Source organism: Sciurus vulgaris, assembly GCF_902686455.1.
Source record: "Sciurus vulgaris genome assembly, chromosome: 12".
In the NCBI taxonomy this organism is placed as follows: domain Eukaryota; kingdom Metazoa; phylum Chordata; class Mammalia; order Rodentia; family Sciuridae; genus Sciurus; species Sciurus vulgaris.
In genome coordinates, this window is record NC_136473.1 from 50836100 (window position 1) to 50850213 (window position 14114).

Below are 14114 nucleotides of genomic sequence, written 5' to 3' on the forward strand. Positions count from 1 at the left end.
AGGACCAAATGAAGATTTGGTCCATGTTGGCTTAGGACCAGACTTCCGTAACAAGACTGACCATATTTTCAATAGCCATTCATGTGTCTGTGACTGCCAATCCAAATCCTTTACCCTTCTTTGTTGAGTTGTCTTATTACTGAGTTTAAATATTTTTTCTTGATGTGACTCCTTTGTCAGACATAGGCTACATAAGTATTGTCTCTTACTCTGAGCTTGTTTTTTCTTTCATTACACTGCATTCCAAAGAAACTTTTTCATTTTTTTCCATTTGTTTTTAGATAGCATTCATTAGGTAAATATGCCATCACTTACAGAGAAAAATATTTCAGGGCGTAGCCCTTAAAAATCAGGTATTGTTCAATCCACCTGTGAAAGATAAAATCAAAATAGTAATTTGAATTTCAAAGTGTAGAATACACATGCGATGCTCTGTAGTGACTTTGTGGTATAATATAATTTTGAGAAGACTTCTGCATTCAAAGGAGTTCAAAGTAAGATCTATGAGATTGTGCATTCAGTTCATTTACATTCAAAGACACTACATTTGCTTCATGGCTGTAATGATTGAAACTCGTTCTCTAATTTTCTCCTCTTTGAGAAAACAAAAGGAAGATTCAATACTAGGTTGACTAATGAATATTCAAAGCTGCCCCTCTCCCTTAGAATCAGCCAAAGAAAATCACATAAAAATATTTGACTTGGATAACTAAAAATATAGTTCCAGTATTTCATAAACAGTGATGCTTCTCATCATAAATTTTTTGCTTCTCATTTTTCCTTTTAACTTGATAGCAGTGCTTTCTAACGTGGTACAGATGTGCACTTGTATTTGCACATGCCTGAGTGTGCACGTGCATGGAAAGAAGTATCCTAAATCCAAACATGTCATGTAGGAGGAATTTTTTTTTCTGTTTGCTACAACCTAGGCAAATCAGTACAGGTAATAAAGAGCAAAGAATCACAAAAAGAGTCACATGATTATCTCAGTAGGTACAGAAGCAGTGTGTGATAAGAATCCACATGAGCTTCATGAAAGAATATCTTGAAGAAAGTAGGCATAGAGGAATGAGCGTCAACATCATAAACGCTACACCCAACAGACTTATAGCCAGCATCATACTGAAGGTGCACAAATTGAGAGTATTTCCTCCACAATGAGAACAGAATGGGGTGTCCACTCTGCACACTACTATTCAACTTATGGCTCCAGAGTTTAGAGAAATAATGTAATGCAGTTGGGAAAGTAGTCACAAGTGCCCGACTTGCAGGTTAAATTTTTCCACACTTGGAAAACCAGAGAGACGCCACCAAAATACTCAGAATTGATAAGCAAATTCAACAAACAGCAGGACACACAGTGAATAGCTTTTCTGTACACCAATAATGAACTCCCTTAGCAACAAATAAGGAAAAACATCCCATTCACATTAATATCACAAAAAAATGAAAGAAATGAATTACCAAGGAATAATCTTAACTAAGAAGTGAAAGATATCTAGGATGAAAATTGGAAAACACTGGAGAGAAATAAAGACACTGAACTTGGACAGAACTCCCATGTGCATGAATTGTGAGGCGGACAATGTACAAGAGACAGTTGTATCAAAGTCAAAATCAATTACAGATTCCGTGCAATCCTCCACAAAGCATCAATGTCATGTTCCCCTGACCTGGAGAAAATGATGCTCAAAAACACTTTGACCACAAAGGACCCTGAAGAGTTCAAGCCATCTAGAACAAAATTACTACGAGAGGCATCACAACACCTGACTGACTTCACATTATATTACACAAATATGCTAAAAACCAGAAAGCGTGTGGCAGAGGAATAGAAGAATGGAGCCAGAAAGAGACTCCTACATACACAGATATTGAATAAAGGTGCTGAAAACATTAGCTGGCTGAAAGAGAGCTTTGTGAACAAATGGTGCTGGGAATCTGGACATGCAAATTGAAATAACTGGAACAATTATCCTTTTATCTCACTTTGAAAAAACTCAAGACAAAAGGCATCAGAGATATTAAAGGAAGACTGAAGACTTTGAAATGTTGCAATAGTTTTTGAAGCGTACTCCAATAGCTCAGGAAATAACAGGAAGAGTTTGTAAAGTGGGAGTACGTCAATTGAAAACTTCAGCACGACAAAGCTCTGTGTTGGATCTCACGAGTGAAGAGAAGACTCAGAATGGGAGAAAATATTTGCCAGATAATCATCTCCTGATGATTACTATCCAGAATATATGAAATACGGAAAACAACTTAAATCAAATGAACAAGTAATCCAATAAAAAAATCGGGGGTATGATCTGAGCAGACACTTCTCCCAAGAAGAATTACAAATGTGCAGTAAATTCAGGAAGGAAGGTTCAGTATCTTTACCCTCAGGGAAATGTCACTCAAAATTAGGTTGATTTCCCCCTCACCCCAGTCAGAATGGCTCTTTTTGAAAAAGCCAAAAACTTTGGAGACAACGGAATTTGGACACTGTTGGTATAAATATCAAGTGGTACAACCACTGTGCAAAATTATAGGTGATTCCTGAAAAAATTAAAATGGGAAAGTGATCAGCTGTAGCACTTCCAAATGGACACCTGAAAGAAAGAAATTCAGCATACAAAGGAGATCCCTGCAATACTGTCACTATTGTGGCACTGTTCACATTAGCCAAGTAAAGAAACGAGACCAGGAGACAGAGAAAAAAGAAATGGATAAGACTGAGTGGAACATATGCACCCATGGAGTATTATGCAGCCATACAAATGGATAAAATTGTGTCATTTTCAAGCCTGTGGTTAAACTCAAGATTATTTTCAGAAAAATAGAAAGATAAAGGAAGGAAATGATTGAATGTTTATCCTCATCTGTGAAAGTTTAAAGGATGATAGAAAACAGAAAGGTGACCTAAAAGTAGATGTAGTATTATGTAATGGGAATGAGACTAGGGGAAGTGGAAAAGAGAGAGAGTAGAAGGGATGGTTGTTATGATTAGCACAGTTTACATGCATGTACAGAAATGTTAAGAGTGAGTCATTAACTTGTAAAATGAATGTGAGTTTCTTAATTATTATAGAAGGTCTTTTTTTTTTATGTTTTTATACCCTTGAAGACCTTGAAGGAATTTGAGGCAACACCTCATTTTTTCTGAAGGCTTAACAAGGGGTTTTAGAGTCACAATGTCAGCTTCAACTGCAGAGACCATGCTCCAAGAAGTTCCTGGATTTGATCTTATCCTAGAATGCTTTTCTTCAGCAATATTTGGCAAATTGAGAAGTAGAGTGGATGCCAGTGGGAAACAGGCCCTTGAATTCCGTAAATGCTAGTTTCTTTAAATTTTAGACTCTCTTTTCCCCTTAGCTCTGACTCCAGTGGTACTTCCTGCTGCTCCATAGCAGGGCCCCCCTTTTCTCCACATTACGATATCATTTAGATCACAGACCTTGAAGCCCTTCCTGTCAGTCTAGTTAAGGACCACCCAGAGTCCTCTGAGTTCCATTGAATGCCTTTTGATTTTATTTAATCAAAATTATTTGGCTTCCTCTTAACTCTAGTCCGAAGGTATCCTAAAGATGGTTGTATATTTTGTAATAGAATGTCAGCAAATAAGTATTTCTAACAATACCACTAACAGTGTTGCTGTATGAGGAACCACTTGAAAAATCCATTCTTTGAAAGCAGTGATTATTTTGCTCATGATCTGCAGTTTAGGCATGCGTGAGTGAGGTCAGTCAAAGTCTTCTCTTCTAGAAATCGTCTGTGTGAGTGCAAGTTGGCTTTGGGGACCAGAACATTCTATCGTCTCCTAAATCCACACGTCTCTCTGTTGAAGCTGGCTCTGGTCTGGTCCCTCAGCATGGTTGTCACCTAGAACATGTTATAAGAGGTTCCCTGAGCTCAGAATATGGCTTATGATGTTTGCATCCATATTTACAAAAATGAGAGTGTTCTGTTCAGACTCATGGGAACCATTTATTGGTGCAGGTCTGAATAAGTCAGTGGGATGTCCATAAAATGACTTTAGAAAGTAAGAGAAGTGAAGATGGACTTAAGAGGCAAAGGTCTTCCACTAAGAGGTGACATTCAGTTTGGATGAAGAAAAATCAAAACCAGTCCTAGAAAAATAAAGGTCCATGGTCAACTGTGATGGGTTGTGAAAAAGTGGTGCATGTTAGGAACTGGTTTCTGTGCCTGTGTATGGTTTTCACTTCACTGATTTTCAGAGTGTTTGACTGGAACACATTTTCAGAGACTAGATTACATTGTATTTCATTGCAACTGAGTGCAAGTCAAACTTAGTTATTCGATTTTTGTGAGACTATTCTCAGACTACTGTGTTTACACATTATTTTATTTATGCAGCTGGATGATCTTAAGGAACAACTTGAACATTCATCTTCCCAGTGTGCTTATCTAAATGTGGAAAATCAATTCCTGAGGCAGGAGGTTCTGTCTGTGGAAGAATTAAAAAGCACATTTGAAAAACTGGAGGAAGAGAAAAACCAGTTGGAAGAAAAAATGTCAACCCTTCAATCCAGAGAGAATGATTCGGTGGAAATTGATCCACGAGGACAGTACGAAGCAGCAAGTGAAAAGACAGGGAGGGAGAAAACATTGGAGGAAACGGTGCAATCTTTACAGGTGAATTTTTCTGTGATGTGCTTTATTTCATTCACTGCAAAGTGTGTATCTTGGATGCCTGTGTGGTATGTGGTTCCTCTGTTCCCTTACAGAAATTTGTTTTCAAGGTCTCTAGAAAACAAGAGGTCATGGGTTTTCCCCAGAAATAGTGCAGAGCTCATCATTACTAGAACTAAGTTGATCCTTCAGAAAAATGATTTTCTTTCAAGAAAATCATTGATGGCATAAAGGAAGAATAGTATGAGGAAAAGGAAGGAGAGTGATATAGAATAGGTATTTGCTGACAACCTTATGTTAAAATTTTGAACCAATCGTGTTATTCTCTGACTCATCTGATTACAAAGTGATTCACAGCTGAGGATGTAACTCAGGTAGTACTTACTTGCCTATCAGGAGCAAGGAAGGACCTGTGTTTGATCCCAAGCACCGCACAATATAACAACATAAATGAAACAACTAAAAGAAGACTAGAAGAATAGTTTAAATCATTTAATTTTGCACATTTACTGCAGTTGATACAAATGGCTTATTTAAAAAAATCTTTTTTCACATTTAAAAAAAATACTTATTCACTGCCAAAAGAAAAAATGCACAATAAATTTTTGTAGGATACTTATGTCTAAAATATATCCTTTTAAATGGCTTCAGGCAAAGATCTACTTACACCAATTAAGAGAACATCACGATGCATCCATGAAAAGTGAGATGAAACTGAACATTCAAGATATGAAGGCCACACTTTTTGACATGAACAATCAAGTTTACACTTATAAAATGGAGCTGGAACAGTATAAGCAGCTCTATTTACAAGAAATGGACAGGAAAATGTCTTTGTCTGATGAACTGAGCATGTGAGTGAAATTAGTATCATAGGAAATACATTAAGCTTATATATTTGTCTCTAAAGAATAACATTTCATGAGTCACAGTCATGAGATGATTAGAACGTGCACCTCGGCAGCCTAAGTTGGAACCATATTGGTGTAAATAAACTGACTTTCAGAATATGAGTGCAGGGCACTTTCTATATCTCCCCCTTTTGGGGTTTATGTCATTTCCATCTTTCTCAGTAATGTAGTTTTATTGCTAAAGTGATCACTTAATCTTTAAGTATTTATCTGATGTCATGTTTAACATCTTCCGAGTGACATGGTTACAAATTCTCTTAATAGCATTCCGTCCAAGAAATCTCTCAGTAAATAACTGCATGAGAAAGATTATAACTGAAACCCACAGAATTGCTGTGTGTAATCCTCCTCCTCTGGGTGCATTCCGGGACTTGGTCAATGAATTTTCCTTATTTGAGATCTTTCCTATTATCCCTAGAGGGTCGCTGGAGACCATCTGTCCTTTCGAGTTTTTCAAGTCTACATAAACTCATACTTGTGATACAGGAAATGGTTAGCACGTGATGAAGAAAAGGAAACATTGCAAAGAGGTTGAAACAAATTCCTTGGCCCAGTGAAAGGGTCTGAGTGGAAGACAAAGGGTTGGTCCCCCCTCCAGTGCCTTGCTAATGATGTTTTAAGCTAACTGTCTTCCAGGCTGCTTGAGTTCCTCTGACCACCAAGTGAGTTATGTGGTTCTCCCCTGGAGGATGCTGCTGTGAATTATCCTGGAGGACGCAGTGCTCGTTTTCTTCCATCTGATGTGTGGCCTCTGCAGATCGTGAGAGCATGTGTTTGACAATGCCTTTGAGGGGTTTTGACTTTTTGAGTAATGTATATGCATGTATTTAGGCAGCATATCATGGTGTTTTAATGTACATAGTATTAGAATAGGCCATTAGAATCACCTGAATCGGCATATGCATCATCTCACAGTTCCCTGTGAATAGTGTACTGCTAACAGCATCTTGCAGGGTCTTAGGAGTGGAGAACTTTCAGAGGGCAGAGGTGTCACCTGTTGACCACACTTCATTGATAGTTATTTCTCCCTCCCCCTCTGTTTGAGCTGTGAGTTAGTTTGAACTATTAGTTTTTCCCCCCTAGGAATATATGTAGCTCATTTGAGCAATTTGAAACTTAAAATTAGCTGTACGCGATAGGTCTGCTCTGACACGTTTAGGATTAAAACACTGTTGAGTGGAAAACTCCATTTACTGTCATGGTACTTTCTGAAGAATGCACTTCATTTAAGGAAAATGAGAAACTAATGATTTTGTTTTCCAATCGTTGCAGGACGAAGGAAAGGCTAGCGGAAGTTAGTAACGAACTTGCAAGACTTTGTAATGTTCAGGAAACATCAATGATCCTACTGCACACCACCCGTGTTGAAATAACCGCACGCAGAACTGTGGCTGCAAGGTGAGTGGCATTCTCTATTTTCCTTCAGGTCTCAGGTTTGTGATCGAATTCTTTTTGTTTCATTTGGTAAATTACAGAGTCATTCCATTGACTTGTGCATGTGAAGTGAAGTTCACAATAATCCATGTGAATAAAGAAAGAAAACAGAAATTTGTCAGATGTGCCCATATACTGTGTAAAAAGATAGAGAAGGGTGGGTTTTAGGGTGAGATGTTACAAAACAAGAGACTTGTAAAGATTTTTAGCCATGATTCCAGAAAGCAAAATATTCCCAATAGTATGAGTAGAGAATTCGTTTACCATCTCCTTTTTTTTCAAGGTTAATCATTCTGGACTACTTCCATTATGAAGTGCTATCTTAAAATCATTTTGTTGTAATATTAAGGAAAATGAGTATAATGATTATTGTTCTAGTCTGTGATTTCAACCCCACTGTTTCTTAAAGCAGTTTTTCTCCATGTTCATAGCATGAAGTATTTATTTCATCTCTTAGCATTACCTGAAATTTACTCCTGTTATTTAGCAACTTTTTTGTATTACTAGATTACCAAATATAGGTTTTGTTCATTGGTACTATAAGGATGTACGTTATTGAATAATTCAGGGATGCTCTGTTTTATTGATGGGGAGGTATTTTAGAGCTTGTTTGGTGCTTTGTTGATATTTATGATAATATATAAAAATAAAAATTAGCAGAAAGATATATCTCCCATAATTTTATTGTACATAGAATTGTTTTCTGATAATACACTGTTTTGAAAATGGTTGTGTAAAGTTGAGAACTGAACCCGGGGTGTTGTGTGCACAGGCTGACACCGATATACATGCCATACTCTGATAACTCAAATCTTTATAAAAGTACTCCAATTTCATGAAAGATACCATTTGGTGGTTTAACTAATTTTATGTTCCAGTGCTTTGTGCCTAACAGTTTAGAAGAAAAAAAGCAGAACAGATGAAGTCAATGTTTAACTCGTGTTCTTTGTGCTGGGGACGGAGCACAGGTCCTCAAGCTGGGTAGTGAAGCTCTCAAGTGCTGAGACACATCCCAAGCCCACGAGTACATTTGATAGTCGTCATTTTTGGAATGGCATTACACACATTCACAAAAATTTTGGTGTTTCATTTCAGTAATTTTTTCCTTATTCTCAAATATTATTTTTGGTTCATATTTTCTACCCTAAATGTGACAAAGTAGGTGCAACACACTCAAAGCCAGATGCCACAAACTCTACCAATTTTCATGATGAAACATTGTATACAACACAGTATTGATTGGTACTTTTCCTCAACTGAGCAGACTGGTTTGCATCTCCAAGGCAGTGCCTGTCTTATCTGAATTGTAATTCTTACCACATTATCCTAGCATAATGCTTATGAGTCAGACATCAAAGATTGATCTGAAAAGCTTTCCATTCTCCAAGTGAAATGCTCTTCAATATTCAAGTTGTTCCTTCTGTCTTCTGTAAGTTGGAGGTAAATCTCAACTTCCTCCAATTCTTTTCATTTTCATTCAGTATTGTCACAAGTTGTTTAAATATACACATCATTCTTTGGGTTCTTGTTTCACAAACTGTTCCTTGGGCCTTTGGGATAAAATACATATATTTTATAATTATATGCTAACTGGTGTAGAGTTCTTTCATGCATAAGCCATTTGCAGTTTAACATTGAAATTCACACATGACAAACTTCCTTAATTTTATTATATCTGAGTGTATATTTATTTCCTTATAACAATTGAGTGCTCCAGAAAAAGAGACAATGATATCAAATTTTTCTTTATACCATAAAGAGTTACCAAATATATGGAAAGTGTGTATGTATTAATTAAATTTTCTTGATGCTTTTCCAACACATCATTTAGAGTGAGATCCAGTGGACATTCAGTGTACCCTCTTGAAGTGAGTGAGATCATATTTGTATTTGTTAGGCCTTACTCTTGTTGATTTCACTATATTTCTGTTTTTAACACGTCCTTTTCAGCTCTACCTCTCTTCCAAGTGAGCAGTATTTTGAAGAAGAAACATCATAAAGTCAAGGGAGAAGAAAACCTTTCCGTAAGTCTCTGCCATCAACCATCCATTTGCTGGTTTGTGGTGTGGTGTGGTAGGCAGCAAAGGACACTTTATTCCCTCCCACCCCCCATCAGAAGCCAAAAGGCGCAGGGATAGAGACCAGCCTCCTAGCTGCACTGCTCAAACCTAATACTTAAGAGGAAGATGGGCTTAGCCATGAAGCCACAGATCCTCCATCTCAGATTGCACTCTTACTCAATTTCCAGTGGAAGAAGCCACTACTTGACTGGTGTCCCAGAAACAGGATGCTCGCTGCAGACATGGGAGCAGAGCCACACATTACCACAGGCAGATATATCTTTCAAAGAGAGATGGAGAGGCAAGCCAGGGCATTGTGATCCATCCAGCCACTAGGTAAATCTCTCCTCTCCTGAAGAAGGTGGAGAGTCCAAGTCCTTACTGGAAGCTTGAGGCCAGGGAAATGAATTTTCTGCTATGATTTCTGCCTGGATTTAAATTATGCTTGAAATGAAGGCCTTGTCTGTTTGTATCTGAAAACATAACTACAAGCATGGTAGATGGTAAGGAGAAATTTCTTTTGTGCTTTAAATTTTGCTATCGTTGATTTCACCACATGGACAATTCCTTTGTGGATTCCTTTTGGGAAACTAAGTCTGACCTTGAATAAATAAAGAAGTTGTTTAAAAAGAGAGCTTTCTCATCTTAAGCTTGTATGGTTCAACAATAGGGGTTCATCCTTCAAGAGATACCTTAAAGTATCTGTGCTTGATAAATAGGGAATAAATGATTGCTGCTACTAGAGTTCATGGTATTTATTTGTATTCCTTTATTTTATTCATAATATTAAAGCATCTTACATTGGAGAGTTACCCTTGTATATGTCATGACTGAGCATTTTGATCCTCAAGACAAAGTTTTGCATATACATTTTCTTGCAAATATGTTTAAAAATCCTTTTTGTTCACTGAGTATATTAGTGACACCCTGGAACTCCAGGCTCACTAACAGTCTAGAGCCATTTGGCCTTGTGACCTCTCAAGCTGTCATCTCCCTGAGTATCCATTGGCTCTTTTATATTTTTTTTATCCACACTTTTTTTTATTGTAAACAAATGGGGTACAACTTGTTTCTCTGGTTGTACTTGAAGTAGAGGTATACCATTTGTGTAGTCATACATTTACATACATAGGGCAATGCTGTTTAATTTATTCTGTTATTTTTTCTACCCATCCACCCTTCCATCCCCTCCCACCCCCTTTTCCCTCTATACAGTTCCTCCTTCCTCCATTCTTCCCCCTGCACCCCCATTATGTGTCATCCTCCACTTATCAGCAAGATTATTCAATCTTTGGTTTTTTGAGATTGGCTTATCTCACTTAGCATGATATTCTTCAGTTTCATCCATTTGCCTGCAAATGCCATAATTTTATTATTATTTATGACTGAGTAATATTTCATTGTATAAATATACCACAGTTTCTTTATTCATTCATCAATTGAGGGGTATCTTAAGTTGGCTCCACAATCTGGCTATTGTGAATTGAGTAGCTATGAACATTGATGTGGCTGCATCTCTGTAGTATGCTAATTTTATGTCCTTTGGGTATAGGCCAAGGAGTGGGATAGCTGGGTCAAATGATGGGTCCATTCCAAGTTTTCTAAGGAATCCAGAGTGGCTGCACTAATTTGCAACCCCACCAGCAATGTATGAGTGTACCTTTTTCCCCACATCCTCGCCAACACCTGTTGTTGCTTGTATTCTTATAATCGCCATTCTAATTGGGGTGAGATGGAATCTTAGGGTAGTTTTGATTTGCATTTCTCTTATTACTAGAGATGTTGAACTTTTTTTTATATATCTGTTGATTGCTTTTACATCTTTTTCTGTGAAGTGTCTGTTCATTCTCTTAGCCCATTTGTTGATTGAGTTATTTGTATTCTTGGTGTAAAGTTTGAGTTCTTTATATATTCTGAAAATTAGTGCTCTATCTGAAATATGAGTGGCAAAGATTTTCTCTCATTCTGTAGGCTCTCTCTTCACATTGCTGATAGTTGTCTTTGCTGAGAGAAAATTTTTTAATTTGAATCTATCCCAGTTATTGATTCTTGCTTTTATTTCTTGTGCTGTTGGAGTCCTGTTAAGGACGTCTGATCCTCAGCAGACACGTTGAAGATTTGGACCTACTTTTTTTCTATAAGATGCAAAGTCTCTTGTCAGATTCTAAGGTCTCAGAAATAGAGCAAGCAATCATGAAATTCATCTGGAAGAATAAGAAACCCAGAATAGCTAAAGCAATCCTTAGCAGGAAGAGTGAAGCAGGAGGTATCGCAACACCAGAACTTCACCTATACTACAGCAATAGTAACAAAAACAGCCTGGTATTGGTACCAAAATAGACAGATCAATGGTACAGAATAGAGGACATGGACACAACCCAAATAAGTAAAATTTTCTCATACTAGACAAAGGTGCTAAAAACATGCAAAGGAGAAAAGATAACCTCTTCAACAAATGGTGCTGAGAAAACTGGAAAACTATATGCAGCAGAATGAAACTAAACCCCTCTCTCTCACCCTGCACAAAATTCAACTCCATTGGCTCTTATATGAAAAGACATGCTGAGCAAAATGCTTTTTTACAGCTTAATCATTCTGGCGTTCTGATTAGTGCTGTATTTCAATTGTGGAGTCTCATTTTAAGTGTTTGTTCTTTAAGATTTAATGCTTTTTTCTTCTTTTAATAGGTAATAGTGAAATCTCCAAAACAAGAACATTTAAATCTGGGATATAAGTTTAAGATCATATGCACAAAACCATCTCTTTTCTTGTTATATAATGAGCCTATTGGAAATTCACATTTGTGGTAGCCTTTTATTTGGCTTCCTCTAGAGGTACTTCTCGTAGGCCTTAGTAAGATCAACCTTTCAAAATGGGAAGATTGTGCTCACATATTCTATTCTGAGTATATATAAATTTAATATCATTTGGGAACTCCAGGGTGAGTTTATCAATTACACAAGCTGCATTTTGCTGATAAATATGCGTGTGATGCTTAATTACTTGAAGAAAAGCATAAAGTTAGGACTTGAAACAATTCATGAAAGTGGACATTTGAAAACTTGTCACAGTGGCACAAATTTAATTGCCCTTTTGTTTTTGCTTTTAGGAGACAGTAAAGAAACCCATCTTGCAGGATGATATTGAAGATTGGTCTTCTGATTATATAAGATGATTATTTTATAAAAGACTTTCTAGTGTGTAAGACACAACAGTGTCCACCTGTGTATAGTAGCCAGTTTTCTTCGTTTTTACTTTGTTATCTGTGTTATAGCTCAATGTGGATTTGTGTTTATACAAATTTTATTTGTATTTCATGTTAAACCTGAAATATGTGCTTGCTTATGTGAAAAAAAGAGGCACTATGACTTTGATACCTTTCTAAATCAACAAATAAAACAGTGCTTTCAGTGTTTTGATAGCATGAGAATGAAGTTCAGCAGTTTGCTAAAAATGTTTATTCCTTTTTACAACGTTGAGTGTTCCTTACGCTTGTGTGTTTTTCACTACTCATGCTTTGGTGAGATCTTTATGTAACAGAATAGGACAGTGATGAATGTTGCGAGACATTTTTCTCATTTTTTCCTGCCTAATCTGTTCTAGGAACTGTATTAAACCATTCCAGAGGGAAAACTTCTGAATTTCTGTTAAAGAAATAGTTTGATTCAATGGGATAGCAAAAATTGGATGAAAGGGACTTTCAAATACTCTCTTCATGTTTTTAAATTGCCCTGGTGAGACAAACCACTCTACACTGCCACCAAGCAGGAGAAAACTACAGCCTTCAGTGCCCAGGACCTTCAGATAGGCTCTTGGGTGTCCCTTGGCAGAGCAGACCCTCCCTTAGCTTGTCCCCGCTCCCTGCTTACTCCAGGGTTGAGGGTGTCTATAGGTCAGTGTAGATTTCATAGTTAGCACTTAATAGATCAATTGGAATTGCACATTGAATCAAAATTATCTTAGTAGCTCTCCATATTATGTGTCTATTCTATTATCTAAATAGTGTGTATAGCTCAGTGTAGATTTCATTGTTAGCATTTAATAGATCAATTAGAATTGTCCATTGAATCAAAATTATCTTAGTAGCTTTCCATAGTACATGTCTATTCTCTTCCTAAATATAACTAGTTCTAGGCTCTGAAACTCTTCTTTTAAGGCCACATTTTAAAATGATACTCCCAGAGTTAGAACTCCCTTTTAAATTTAGCATTACAAATAATATTTTTATTCCTTACACTGTGACAGGTGTTGCAATGAGAGATAGTCAGAGAACTGAAACCAAGGTTGTTTGTAAACACAGTGGAGCAAATTTAGATTAATGTATTAATGTATCATTTTCTGAAATAATAATAAAAAATGTCCCTTTTTTGGTTAATATATTTTATGTTAAATACATTTTGTTAAATATGTTTTGCTCATTTCATCAAATGCGAAATAGGACAATATAAACATTCTTAGTGAAATAAACATCCTTATTTCTTTATGCTCTCTAACGTGGCTCCATGGTCTCATTCCTTCTGTTGCTGTATGTCGTCCACCTGCGTGTGGTGTTAGAAAACAAAGGTGTCCTCCAATTCTGTTCTGTGGCACCAAAATGCACACTCCTGCATTTTGTAGTAGAGTCAAGCCAATGCACTTCGTCATTTGTCTCCTGACTTGTGCCAGTTTAACATGTTGTCATTTACTATGCCAAGGGACTGCCTTTTATCCTCAGGAATACTCCAAATAACTTCTCCTAGAATAAAAAAATTTTTTACCTGTTTGGATTATTATGAATTAGTTCATCCTCTCCTCTTACCACTTACCCTCCTCAGCCCCTTGCTCTGGCTTCTCACCACCTTCACCACTTACAGTTCCTTAAGAGTTCTCCTTGCCTCTGGCTGTTTGCATGTGCTTCTTTGTTCTTCTGGCTGCTGTCTCCTTACCCTTGCGGTATCCACATACACATCACCTCCACCAAAAAAGGCTGCAATATTGATGGGAAATGGTTTCCAGGTTTCATCTGAGTGTTCCTGTTCTGCTCTTTTCAGATATTTCCATAGTGTCTATGACTGTGACATTTGCTGGTAGGACA

The 14114-nt window shown here is 37.0% G+C and overlaps 1 protein-coding gene across 6 annotated transcripts in view; it reads left to right on the top strand.

Moving 5' to 3' along the window:
- Positions 1 to 13529, top strand: part of LOC306641188 (uncharacterized protein) — a 56201-nt gene extending 42672 nt beyond the window's left edge. For 3 of the 6 annotated variants that reach the window (XM_079106133.1, XM_079106134.1, XM_079106135.1), the window contains exons 9-12: positions 4360 to 4638; positions 5287 to 5489; positions 6819 to 6944; positions 8931 to 9010. In XM_079106133.1, the coding sequence (XP_078962259.1) occupies positions 4360 to 4638; positions 5287 to 5489; positions 6819 to 6944; positions 8931 to 8979 (657 nt within the window). In that variant the 3' untranslated portion in view covers positions 8980 to 9010. Of the gene's footprint in view, positions 1 to 4359; positions 4639 to 5286; positions 5490 to 6818; positions 6945 to 8930; positions 9011 to 11446 lie in introns of those variants that run through there. The other 3 variants (XM_079106132.1, XM_079106131.1, XR_013758054.1) reach the window with 3 other exon arrangements.
- The last annotated feature ends 585 nt before the right edge of the window (positions 13530 to 14114 follow it).